The sequence below is a fragment of the Apis laboriosa genome, unplaced genomic scaffold (assembly GCF_014066325.1).
Source record: "Apis laboriosa isolate Shangri-la unplaced genomic scaffold, ASM1406632v1 scaffold23_cov150, whole genome shotgun sequence".
Taxonomy (NCBI): Eukaryota; Metazoa; Arthropoda; class Insecta; order Hymenoptera; family Apidae; genus Apis; species Apis laboriosa.
Window position 1 is genome coordinate 2,962,841 of NW_025222452.1, and position 13,503 is coordinate 2,976,343.

A 13,503-nucleotide genomic window follows, 5' to 3' on the forward strand; every position below is an offset into this window, starting at 1 on the left:
TAAAATAAAGGAGGAAATGAAAGATTAAACGTTTCGTTCATATTTAATATATGAGAGTGTCAATTGTAATTCATAAACTTATATCGAATTGAAGCAAATAAATAAACAATTACGTAGTAATTAATGTTCGTTTAAATGAGAAGAAACTGGCAACTATAAATGGGAGTTGAATAATTTTGTCCAGGAATTTCATAAATTAATTGAGGAATTAATTAAATTTCGTCATGCACAAGGTAATTTTAATAAACACGGAACGCGTGTTAATAAAAATAAACCAAAGATGAAATTTTTCGAAACAAGAGGGAGACAAGTGTTGAAAGATGATAAACAATCGTAAATAATTGAATACTTATTTCTGATTTAAAATTGATGTAGTTTACGCAAATCGAATAATTGCCATCGTCGTAATTTTTTTTTTTTTTTTAGAGAAGTAAATTTTCTCTTAATTATATGAATATCTCGCGAACCATATTTGCAATGAGCGTTCAATAATTTAATTACGCGTTTTTATTATCTTTCTTCACGAGAGATTTCCTAGATTTAACGAAAACTGTGTTTACAATCCGAACGAACGAGAGCTTAATTTCCATAACGATCGCTCAAGATTAAAAAAAAAAAAAAAAAAAAAAAAAAAAAAATTCGTTCTGCAGACGCACACTCGGTAAATTTTCATAATGGCAAACATTAGTTACATTCACGAAATATCTCGTTCCCACGGAATTTACTCATCCCGATAATATCTCAAGTTAGAGCAGCTTAGGATCGTTTCACCTCGTTCATCCTCGCCATTTCTACCCTTTATCTCGTCTCGTCGCCGACTTCTCACGAGGGAACGAGGATTTTTTCATATCCAAAGGAATGATACAAACGAGCTCGTAGCTGCATAATTTGCCACATTCCTTCGCGAACAAACACCGCGTCGTCATATCATATTTATAAACAAGAGACACACTTGTCCTTTGGAATTACCCGACCTACATATTCTGCGTACGTAAATGATAATTTTCATTTAATTTTGTTAAAAATATTTTCAATTGTTTTAATCGCGAAACAAAAAAAAAAAAAGAGGAGTTTCATCGTTGCAATGATTTCTAGATCGTCGTAAATACTCGCGAAAAAATAACTTTGTAACTTTCCATCCTGCGAAATGGACGAATGTTAATACAATATCGCACGCTCCGCTCGGCGTTCGATTTAACAAGCTTTCGAACTCGAATTTTAAACAAAATTTCGAATTTCAAACAAAATGAGATATACGTAGCTTTGGATTGCGATGTACGTGTCGCTCGCAATGAAATAGCCGCTGTCAATCAAGATATACAGATGTAAACAATGCTATTTCACTTCACGAGAAAATATTTCGAATAACTTTTAATTGCATCGATCGGTGACAATTAATCGAATACGGCGCATAGATCGAAAGATGGGAACACCGAACAGTAAAGTTCTACCATACCGATCGATTTATTAATTCTATTCCACGGGTTTAATTTATTCACGGCACGGAGAGGAAAAGCTCGAGCGCGCAGATGTGTTTTCGAATCTAATTATCTCATAAAATCGTGAGCTTTATAATACTTCGTTAAATGGCTAATAATAATAATATGCATATTACCAATTTCAATAATATCGTATCGTATGCTATCATAAAGAAATTCTTTCGATTATATACGAATACGCTTCGTCTTTTTTTGTTTCTTTTATTTCTTCTTAATTCTTCTAGGATATCAAAGAAGAAGAAAACGACCACTTACCTGAGGATAATCCCCATCCTTCATCTGATAGTCGAACACGTAGAAATACGTTTTGGGCAGTGGTTCTTTCTCGCTTTCGGGAATCGGTGCTATGTGAGGATTATTCGGTTTCTTCGTGTGTCTTAGAGTGAAGAGGTCGCCAGTCTGCACCAAAGGCGCCACAAATTGGGCGTCGCTTAGCGCCTGGACGCAGGCGTCCTTCGTGTTCACCGGATGCTGCACTGTCCGCTCCCAATCCGTGTATTCATTCACCACCTGGTTCAATTAAAACGATAATTCAATCAAACGATAAACGTTATGAAGAAAAAAAGAATATTCAAGGCCTGGCCTGAACAAAATGTACGAGCGAATACAGGATGGTTTCTTTATGAAAAGATAAGAAGAAGAAAAAAAAGAATGGAATAAAATTTTTTCGTCCAAGACTCCGTGAATTCGAAAAATTAAAATTTTCGATATTTTTTTTACAAATTGAACAATTTTTTCCATATAGCAGTATCTTTAAAAAATGCATTAGTATGTTATTAGTATTATTATTATTATTCTATCTTAATGTAAAAAGTATTTTAAATAAGCTTGGACTTTTTGGAGCTTTGATCGAGTCAAATATTTGATTAAATTAATTCCGAAAGTATTTCCTCGAATTATATTATTTTCTCTTTTACTCTCCGTGCATTGAACGTATCGAAATGCATCCGTGATATCAATACAATTTCATTTTTTCACTTTTCATTTTCACGTGTATGAACGTTCATCGAAATTTTTGAAAAAGTTTCGTTCGAATTTTACAACGAATCGAATCGAATAATTTTATTACTCGATATTTTCGATATTTGTAAAACGAATGAGGAAGGGGGGAGGAAAAGAAAAAAAAAAAAGAGTTCGATTTTTCCCCACTAAACGTATAATATTTCCATCGAAACTATTGAAATTCGAAGCATCGATACACGCTGGAATTTTCCTGGTTAATATTCGGTTTCCCATCTTTCGATACCGAAATCGGCATTTAGATAACGGTCCACGGTTACAAATAATCGGACACGTATGCGAGATATATTTTTCAGGGGGAGGGAGCAAAACCGCGAACCGGGTGGGGGCGACAAATTATTCCCAGGGAGCATTATGAAAACTCATGCCAAACGGCCGTGAAATAATCGTTGGAATCATTGGCTTATCGAAATTTATGAAATATGAACGATTCGCCCCTGTTAAATGCTTAATCGCGTGTGCAAAACGTTTACCTTTTCTGTGGATCGATTTATCGTCACTGTTTTCCGTCATCGTTTCGTATTTTTTAACGCGATCGTATATTTAATCATAACCGATGAGATATCGAGAAACAAGTGAATGATGACATAATTAGATTAAGAGAGAGAAAAAGAGAGAGAGAGAGAGAGAGAGAGAGAGAGACAAAGAAAAGAAACGAAAAATATCATTCAAGGAAAGTTATATTAAGAGTAAACAGAGTTGAAGAAAGATGTCCCTTGGAAGCGATCGAAGAACTTCTTTCGAAAGATTTCATTCAAGATTCATTCCAAGTTTGTAACTTTTACATTTCTTCTTTTTTATTATTATATCGAAAGAGATATTTTAATTTTGCTCTTAATACTCTTAATTTTCTTCTTTTTTTTTTTTTTTTAAATTGTTTCAATTCAAGGGGAAATTCACTTACCGTATAAAATATTTCCGTCAGATGATACACGTACGCGTTCCTCACGTATGTTCTTATGATCCTGTCTCTTCTTTCGCCCTCGAACCCTTGCTGTACATCCTTCTCCGCGAATTTCCATAACGCTTCGCTCGTGGTCACGCCGAACAGTAAATCGTATTTGTTGTTACTCGTGATCGGGGCACCGTGCTCCGCTTTCTTTGGCAGCGGCCTGAAACAAAACAAATTCCTTTCTTTCCTTACTTTATTCTAACAAAAAAAAAAAAAAAAAAATAAAGAAATGGGATAGAGAGAAGTGAACATATGGAAACTATAATATACAGTCATCTTCAACGCGTAAATTTTCGCTATTATTGTTTACGTGCCTGGTGATAGCGATAAGAAATTTCATGCCTCATCAAATAATGAGTATCGTTGTAACGCTGCCGAGTCGATGTACGATTTAGGCTAACGTTTTTAAAAAAAGTATACACGGTGGAGATAACAGAGATCGAATGTGTTAATGGACTTTGCATAACAAATCCAGATCATTTACAATCGTCTGAACGAACTACGTCTACGATGGATTCAATTTGTGTTGGGTATTTGTTTGTAAAATTTAATGAAGAGATCGCCTTGAAAAATAAAGATATTATTCAACTTCTTCTTTTGATCGAAGAATATTATCGATACTTTGGTGAGAATAGTTCAGAGATGGAACAGATTGAAGAAAACGATGAAGATGATAGATGATAATATGATATTACAAAAAAAAATTAAAAGAAATTAAAAATATTATTTATTAAGAAAGTTATAAGGAAATAAATAATCGATGCTTACCCGAATCCTTGGAATTCCGGACCCATGTACGACAAAAGATCTTTCTGAAAGTCTGGCTTGATGACCACGCCATCTACGCTGGGCCCAAACGCGCTCAAAAATGTCGGCGGTTGGATATTGACTTTCATCAATTCCTCCAAACTTCGATCCCGAAGACAATCGACGATCAGTTCGTTGTTCTTGAACAAATCATTCGGAATCGTGCAATTGACCGCCTTGGCCAGTTTTAAGGCGTAAGAAACAGGATCCTCGACCACTGCCCACGACGAGAGGGCGCTGCCTGATAATAGAATAGCCCTCTTGAACAGACCTAATTGCAAAAAGAATTTGACGTGCGTGAATTTAACAATGAAAAACTCTGAGGAATTTTTTATAAGAGAAAAAAAGTATAGGGTGTTAAAGAGTCTAGTTTAGTGTCTATTTAAAGTAATATTTAATCTTTAAGCCTATATATTCCAAGAAAGATGTTGATATAAACGCAAGAATATTTTGTTTTAGTTTTATTTTTAAATGGAAATGGGATACATGTTTCTCTCTCTCTCTATTTGTCTTTTGTCTTTTTTTATATCTTTGCGAGGGGAAATATCGAAAATAAAAGAAATATCGGTTTTCTTTGTTGATCGTAGACATGCATTAAACGAGTATATTCTAACTATAGCTATAGAAAGTAGAGTTCCAGAAAATTCTCGAGAAGAAACTTATTTTTGATTTTTCTTTCGCCAACAGAACCAATGATGCTTTTCCATGGCGTCTACTCTTTGAAAATCTATCCTTTTAGAGGAAAAGAAATCAATTTGTAATAATATAGCCGTCACATTCTTTGATCTCGGTTAGTTCAAATAGAAAACATACGAAAGCTTCTATTCAATAGAGATTCGAAGAAAACAACTATTTATCGAACCCTTTAAACGAGATCATTGTGTTCGAATTTAGAAATAAAAAGATCAAAATGGAGGAAACTCGATCTAAATAAAGATACTTCGAGATACTTTAAAAGAAATTAGACGATGTTTGAAATTTTTTTCACCAGTTTCGCCTTCTAATTTCATCGTAATTTCTGCTGCATAGTATGTCGATAAGCCTGCTTCAATAATTCTTCTACACGACCAACTCTTTCGAAGAATCGAACTTGGGTGATTAATATCAAAGTACTTCACGTCGAGGAGGAAAACTACGAAAACTTTCCAAACTAATTAATTTGTTGTATCGAATAACTAAAGTTGCAACAAGTTCTCTACGAGCTTCATATATTTCCAAGCATGTACAACTTTATCGACACACTTTTTGCAAAAAGGTTCGATCTATTAATTAATTAATAATTGGAGTATAATTTTATTATTATTCGCCCTCGACCTCGTTTCGGGCGAACAAGAAAGAAAAATATATCCACGATACGAGTTCAAAGAGATCGCCATCGATCGTTCGTTCCAATCGAAACAAAGTGGCAAGAAGCGGAATCGGGCAGAGCCGAGTTGAAGAATTTCAAAAGCTAGAAAATCGCGCGCGCAGCCACGTCCATCGATCGCAAGAAACAAAGCTGTTTTCGTTAAGTCTCCTCAATTAATACGTCTTCCGGTGCCTCATCTCGCGACCGACCATTTATCAAGACAGATTTATACCAGCAATTTCGAGCGGCCTCCGTTTCGAGGGAAGCCCCGTCTGTGTACGTACGGCCAATATCGAAGCTTCGGGATCGACGAGGCTAAGCGAGAAATTCCAGCGTGACTGGGAACGCTCTTTGGAAAAGGAACGGGGGCGCAGAGGGAACGAACGAAGGAAAGAAACATGGAGCGTGGATCGTGTACGTTCCGCGGCCTCATAAAGGCGGAAAGTATTTTCTAATAGCGTATCGCGATACCCATTGGGATAGAAGAACGATATTTCACGCGCGTACCATGCCGAGAATTCTTCTTTCTCGTTTCTCTGCCTATTACAGTTTATCCTTTGTAACACAATTTCTCGTTTAGTCTTCCAAGTCCAACCAAAAAGAAATCGTCTATATCTTTTGGATTTCTTTTAACCCCCTTTTAAATATCTCCCACCCTAAAAAGTTTCTTTTGTAGTTTCAAGAAGTTTTGAGGATAATTCCTTCTCTTCCACGGAATTCTTCTCTACGTTCTTCTCTCATCTTCTTAATTTACTTTTATAATTCGCTCGTTCTTTTCTTTATCCTTTCTTTTTTTTTTTTTCCAAGACCTTGAAGTGAATTTAATCCTGTTTCCATTCGGTTCACGGATACAGTATCTGATCTAGCGATAAGATCATCATAGTGGTTTCGAAAATTAATCCTTCTAACGAGACTTCTTTCCCGAGAGGAATATCAAATCGATGATTCGATTCTCTGTTTTCCTTTTTAATTTATCGGGAATCGGGCGATTAAGAAGAATCGATTTTCGAGAGATTGAATCTCGAGAGACGTCGATCAGAAATCACCTCGATACACATAAGCTCGTTTCCTTCTGAATTCTCCTCGAGAGTCTCGTTAGCGGTTCGTTCCACTCCGGATCGAAGGAATCACGGAGAAATATCGGATTTCTGCATTGAGAGAGAAGAGTCTTGACGACCGGTCGCCGTCTCGTTATTTATGGCATAACGATTCTTTCTTTCCTGCACACGACTCGACTATTATCAATCCCAGGTTAATTGTCCCAGGCCGGGAAACGGAACAGAAGATACGAAACAGAGGGGACGAGCAGAATTTAATCTAACCGAGTGGAACTTTATAAGAGATCTAAAAATAGTTGGCGGCGGCTCTTAGTCGAATGCGGAACCGGATTTTTATCGTGTTACGCGAAAAACTTGCCGAACTTCCTCGAGATTCGTCGAGATTACTTGGCGAAAGTCACAGTCGATCGAATAAACTTCAAACCCGAGGCCGAGAAAGAAAGAAATGACGAAATTAAACGTATTCTTGGCGAGTTTGATTTTCTGTTGATCTATGGACTTTTCGAGAGTTTCCTTCCCGGATCCGATTCCTTCCGACGAGCAGAAAATTGATATTAAAATTAATCTGATCGACTTTTAAGATTTTCCAATTTTTATTTTCCACCTTCCTGTCTTCAATTAATTTTCTGCCTTCGCAAATCAAAGATTGTCAGATACTCTTTACTAACTTTGTAACTAAAATTCCATTCAAATAACCATTTTCTACGAAGATTTTCACGACAATACTTACCGTTACTTATGTTACAGTTAAATGTAACAGGTAAACGGCGCAGGAAATGCATTTTTAATCGTTCTACCTATTTTTATCATCAACCGAACACAAACTAAAAACCATTCCTCAATTAAACTCTTTCCCAAAATAAAGAACGAAGAAGAAAAAAATGACAAAGAAAATTGACAAGAAAAAAAAGTTGGGGAAGAGATGAAGCGTAACGCCTCCTAGGCGAGTTTCTCGCGAGGAGGGAGGGAGGAAGGAAGGAAAAAGCGACTGACCACGCACGACGGTCGGGCTGATGGCGAGAAAATGAACACAGGCGGCCCCAGTCCCTTGGCCCATCAGCGTCACGTTGTTGGGATCGCCGCCAAACAGGGCGATGTGCTCGTTGACCCATTGGAGCGCCGCGATCTGATCCATCAGCCCGTAATTCGCGACCCTCGCCTTGGTCTGGGGCGCCATGTTGGCGTTGAGAAAGCCGAGCACGCCCAACCGGTAGTTCATCGTCACGATTACTTGGTCGGTGTAGCTGGCCAGCACGCTGCCATCGTACGGATTTCCGCTACCCCAGTCGTAGCTCTCCCCGTGGATGTACAGCAACACCGGATGCTTTCTACCGTTGTTGTCCGCCATCCCTGCGAAGAAAAAGGTATTCTTTCACCATCTTCTCGAATAAAAAAAAAAATAAAACCTCCTCCTCGGTGAAAAGTAGCCGGGTAAACCACGATCTTTTTTTTAAATCTCCCCCGAAAAAGTACCTCCTCGTACCTCTCAAGTACCCCCTGCTTTTTCCAAATTTATATTCCTCCTATGTTTCTACAATTTACGCTATGTTTCGAGTTATTTATTTATTTCCTTTCTTTATTATTATTTTTTTTTACAAAATCGACACTCGCTCCAAGTTTGTTGTATCAACAAACTCGCTAGTCGCCGGCCAATGTTTGGCAAACGAAAGGAAAACAATTGCAGAGCGAATACTCTATTCGTGTTCAAATTCCTGTTTCTCGTCCGAAGGTAGAGCCTCGAGCGAGGAATGACGCGACGAAAGGAGGTGGAAGGACGATGGACGATTTTTCCCGGACGAATATGAAGACGAATGTCTTCTGTCACCGATTTACGTCCGAGAGAAGAGAAGGGAGAAAAGTGGAGGGAATATGGAGAGCGAGAGAGAGAGAGAAGAAGAGACGCGACATTGGGAGAATTAAGCTTGGCGAGGGAACGTTGCGGATGTGACGGGTCGCTAATGCTTCTTCCGCCATTGTCGCGTGGTTCCGCGTGACAGCCGCGACACTCGAGGCGCAGCGAGCCACCACCGCGACACGTGTCGATTTCGCGGCCGCGAATCGCGCCTCGCCGACGGAATGTAACGAGAAAACGCGCTGACCCGCGCTCAACCGTCACGCTTTTTGATTAGAGGCTGGGTGTTTTGCGGGGACGGGCGCGCCCTCCGATTGGACGCCGCCCCTCAAATTTCGACGTTCTCGCGTCGATTTTTTTTTCTCTATGGCGCGGAAATGGCTGGTCGAATCGATACCTGTCGGAAGAATTGTTGTCGGGCTTCGGGAAGTCTGCGGGAAAATATTGTTATTGCAAATTTGTTGCGTTTTCCACGATTTTCTTTTTCGCTAAAAAATAAACATCGATCGATGCGTGTATATATGTATGTGTATATATATATACACGTATATTTGTAAATCGGAAAGGATTTATACGTTGCAACGTAAACAAGTAGTATCGAATAAGATGAGCTTTGTTATTCTGGATCGCGAGTATGAATAATGTAAACGATGGCAATTTTTATCATCACGCTTTTTTCATTTCTGATGTTTATACCAAGCGATGGTATGGTGACTATGAATCGCAAGGGAGCAGATAGTGGTAAGATATCAATCGTAAAACCGACTATGTATTATCCCTATGGATCGTGAATGAAATTACATCGTAAGTTATACATCATAAGATTATCAATAAACGAAATACGAATTGTACGGAATATATTGAGATATATAAAGTGAAGTGGTGAATCGTAAGAGAGGAGATTGGTACGAGAGTGGATACGAGAGCCAATCATAAGATTCCACCTGTATTCTTTCGAATCGTAAATTATTTTACATCGGTATTTACTTTATCCGTCGATATATTTTATCGGTATATACACAAGATGATATCATCAACAAACAAAAGATGAATTGTAAACAGGGTAAAATATGAAATATAAAGCGAACTTGAGATTAAATAACACTCGATACTCGATCGATTTCAGAAAAAGAGAAGAAAGGAAGGAATTTGAGTAGTTCGCCTATTTCCTATCGTGGAACACCGACCCCTATTCGAGCGACAATATCAACGTCCAGGAGGAACGAAGGAAGGAAGGAAGGAAGGAAGGAAGCGTTAAAGAAAGCGGCACGTGAACGACCCTCGACGAAACAAAGACCGATGTTGACCGTGTGTCTGCTCCTATAGAAAAGTTGCAGCCAAGGCTGAACAGAGGCTTGCAGCGAAGGGACGAGGGATGGTTGGCAAAGGGGATTCAAGCTTCGCCTCGCGCTTCAGAAAATATAGAGTCTGGGGACAGTTCGTCGCTCCGAGCGCTTGAATAACCGTGGACGGCTTCACTTTCAATCCAAAGATTTAACGAAATTTTCGTCTTCCGAAATTTTTATCTTTCCGCTCATTTTCGAGAGAAATGTCAAAACGCGTCGTTTAAAATATTCAAGACACGAAGATCGATATTTACGTTTATATCTAGGGCGTTGAATGAATTGTCGTGAAAAATCCACGTCACGATTTTCATTTCAGGCTCTCCTATTTTTAATTTCGTCTCGGTTTCTCCACCACCCGGAACTTGTACATTTCACGGCCAATGTATTTTTCATCGAACCGACCCCAGTTTTATTAAACTAATTAGAACCGGATGAAACGAATATTTATAAAATTATCATTATATAATCTTGAACTGAAAAAGCATCCGGATCCAGAAACGCGAATTTCCATCTTTTATCGCTTTTTAACTAACTCTTTCCTCTTCCCCTCTTTCAATTTTAATTATCCTTAAGATTCACTATTCACGATGCTCCGTTATAACACATCAACGAAACAAGAAGAACTTAACGGAAGAACCTATCTTGATAAAGAAAATTAGACGGAGATCTCGTAATAAAATCTACTGGAATAGCTATCAGCAAGGGGTAAGCATTTTGAGTTCGTTCCACCGATAATTTCCTACGGTCCCCAGGGGACCGTAATATCAATTAAGAAAACATCGATCCCCTCCTCCATTACCAATCACGTTCGACTCATTAAACACGCCTTTTAACAGTCGGAACGGATCAATCGCACACCTTTTGTTCCACTCTCATCATCGTTACGCTCTCTACCTTCACCTTCTGCCCAAGGTCTTTCTAACGGGGAAAGCTGTCGCATACCGATTCCTCGCCTCCCCAAACCGAATTCCGCCGTTTAATGGCACGCAGTCAGGCAATAAACCGCGTGGCAACTCTCGCGAGACCCGGCTCAAAGGGGATGACGCTCGGTTTAGCCCCGAATAGCCCGGCGATGCACGCGTTGGCTGCGTCGAAAAAGCGGTCCGTGGGTGCATTGTGTTGCGGCCACTGCAATAATGCGCCGGTTCACTCCCACTCCCGATCCACTCTCCACTTTGTTCCAGCGAAATTAAATTGCTTGCCGCGCTTAAGTAGCGACCCCTCCCCCTCTTCATTGCTTCGAGCGGAAACGCGATTACTCGGCTACCTCGAGGAGGTTACCGAGCCTGATAGGTAGATCGACGGCGGTGGGGGAGGTGGATTTGGGGGCCATTTATCGTGGCCTTAAACGGAATTACTTTTCGTATTGCCGGTGAAATCGAATTATTGGTCGGACAAGTGGTCGGCGAGCATATATTTTCGTCGCGCAAATGGAATAATCCGACGTTAGTGATGGGATCAACCGTTGATCGGACAAGTAAGTATATTATATTATAGTTATTTTTCAAACGAAGTTTTTTAATTTTTTATTCGCTAGTAATTTTAATGTTAAGTTGGATCGTGAAACATGGAGGGAATATTTTTACGAAGAATATAGAGAAAAAAAAAAAAGAAAAAAAGGAAAAGGAAGCTATGGAATATAAGAAAACAATTCTCCACGACGTACATTCTCGTTCCATCTCCGCACTGTTTACATTTTGAAATTGTCGGCCGTAGTTTCATTTCCAGCAGATTTTCCTTTCATTACTTTCTCATCGTACTCGCGCTAAACTCTTTAACTCGTGCAACTTCTTTCCCTCCCTCCTCCCAAATCCCGTATTTCCACCACCGTTCCTGAAATTATCCCAGGATCTTAATCAAGTAAGTACTTGGTTGTGAAAGGCGAAGTTACCAAGAGGCGTTTAGCCGAGTTTCGCGATTCGACTATGGCCGACGTGTTCCTCCTGCAAACATCGAGTTTATTAATGCAATCTGCGCGCGTCTGCTCCACCGCGTGCATTTCAATGCATCCATTCCGCTTGGATTTCGATCGCTGAATTATTTATTACTCGATATCCAATTATTTATCGAATAATTATATCAATGAACGTTCCGCATCGGAAACGGCGGACCAATCCTTCTAAATTCCCCCCTCCTCCTCGCTCGCAGGGAATAATATATAAAAATATAATCTTATTACTTCCTCCTTCTTTCTCCGAGCGATAGAAAATTATCGGTCGTATTCAACGTGGCGCTCGACGTCTTAATTTCTCCGCCTCGAACTCGAACGTCTTATCAGGAAGTAAGATACTTAAAGGATGGTGGATCCCTCCGCCGTGGAGATAGATCCTCGTTGATAACCTTTACACAAAGGGACTCGAGCCCCGAGGAAAAGGGGGCGAGGATTCCCCTTTCGATTCGAGGGGATAAGAGGAAGAACCGGGGAGGAGAGTTCTGGGCCGAGGAGCAGGGAGGAGGGGAGCGGGCTTTGTCGTCCACCGACAAAAGACAAATAACTCGCCTTTCATCTTGCCACCTACGGAACCGCAAAAAGCCATTCCGAGTTTCGCTCGATTCCGGCCGCCGGACGCCGGACGTCCTCTGGATTTCGTTCTTCCTTTCGCAAGAGTCTCGTGAACTGGGACGAGTTAAAAGCAGTTTTCACGGGCCACGTGGGCACACAGACGATGAACACAGGCCTCGAAAATACGTACAGGCCCGCCTTTGATTCCACTTCGTCTGCGCACACGTGATCCTACCACCCCGTTTCCCAAAAAATCCGCTTTTCCACCTTCCGTTTCTTTCCTTTCTCTCCGTCTTTCCACAACAATCGTCAATTTTCGGCGCTGTGCTTTTCTAAGGTAACGGGCGATCCTCGATTGCAACCGATTGTATTCTGATGGATTGTATCGGGTACATTCGATCTGAAAATCGGGCAAGCCATGGATAACTGCATTACCAGTTGCAAAGTTACCAGTTGCGGTTCATCCACGTGATTCGATCTCGATAAATAAGAAAAACGCGCGATTCTTATTATAGGACAAATCTTTCCTTCAGTTTTGTAGCGCCGCTTACAACACGGTACGATTGGAATCTCTAGAAAGAGAGAGAGAAAGGAACGCGTCGAGATAGAAAATTTGATTGATCGCCGCACATTTTCATTCAAACAGATTAAATCCATTCGAGATTGCGAGATCGCGAATCGGTTAACGTAATCACCGAAATTGGAAGAATAGCTCAGAATAGAAAGGTTTACCTTTCCCCCGGGGCAATTAACTTACACGCCCAACACGTTCCTCACGGCTAAACCTTTTAAACTCGAAACACGAATACATACGCCGGTAGCGAACCGGTTTCTTCTTCATTCAGTGGATAAACTGCCAGGAACGAGACCCGCGGGGAGCAGAGAAAGAGAGAGAGAGAGAGAGAAAGAGTTGGAAAGAAATATTCTCCGGCCTTAAAGAAATTTGCTAACTGAAGTAGCTGCGAGGGTACGTTCAGGAACGTTCATGCTTCCGGTCCAACGGACTCCATCAAAAGCGGTGGAGTTTCTTCTCCTTTTTTTCCATCTCTCTCTATTTGTCTCCTTCCTCTCTCTCTCTCTCTCTCTCTCTCTCTCTCTCTCTCTCTCTCTCCCAGTTC

General features: G+C 40.1%; 1 protein-coding gene across 2 annotated transcripts in view; it reads right to left on the reverse strand.

Annotated features, from left to right (window-relative positions):
- Nucleotides 1-13,503, reverse strand: part of LOC122713501 (neuroligin-4, X-linked-like) — a 284,705-nt gene that overhangs the window by 98,676 nt on the left and 172,526 nt on the right. For both annotated transcript variants that reach the window (XM_043934039.1, XM_043934038.1), the window contains exons 5-8: nucleotides 7,678-8,034; nucleotides 4,240-4,549; nucleotides 3,424-3,631; nucleotides 1,755-2,009 (exon numbers count right to left, since the gene is read on the reverse strand). In XM_043934039.1, coding sequence (XP_043789974.1) covers nucleotides 1,755-2,009; nucleotides 3,424-3,631; nucleotides 4,240-4,549; nucleotides 7,678-8,034 — 1,130 coding nt within the window. The remainder of the gene's footprint in view (nucleotides 1-1,754; nucleotides 2,010-3,423; nucleotides 3,632-4,239; nucleotides 4,550-7,677; nucleotides 8,035-13,503) is intronic.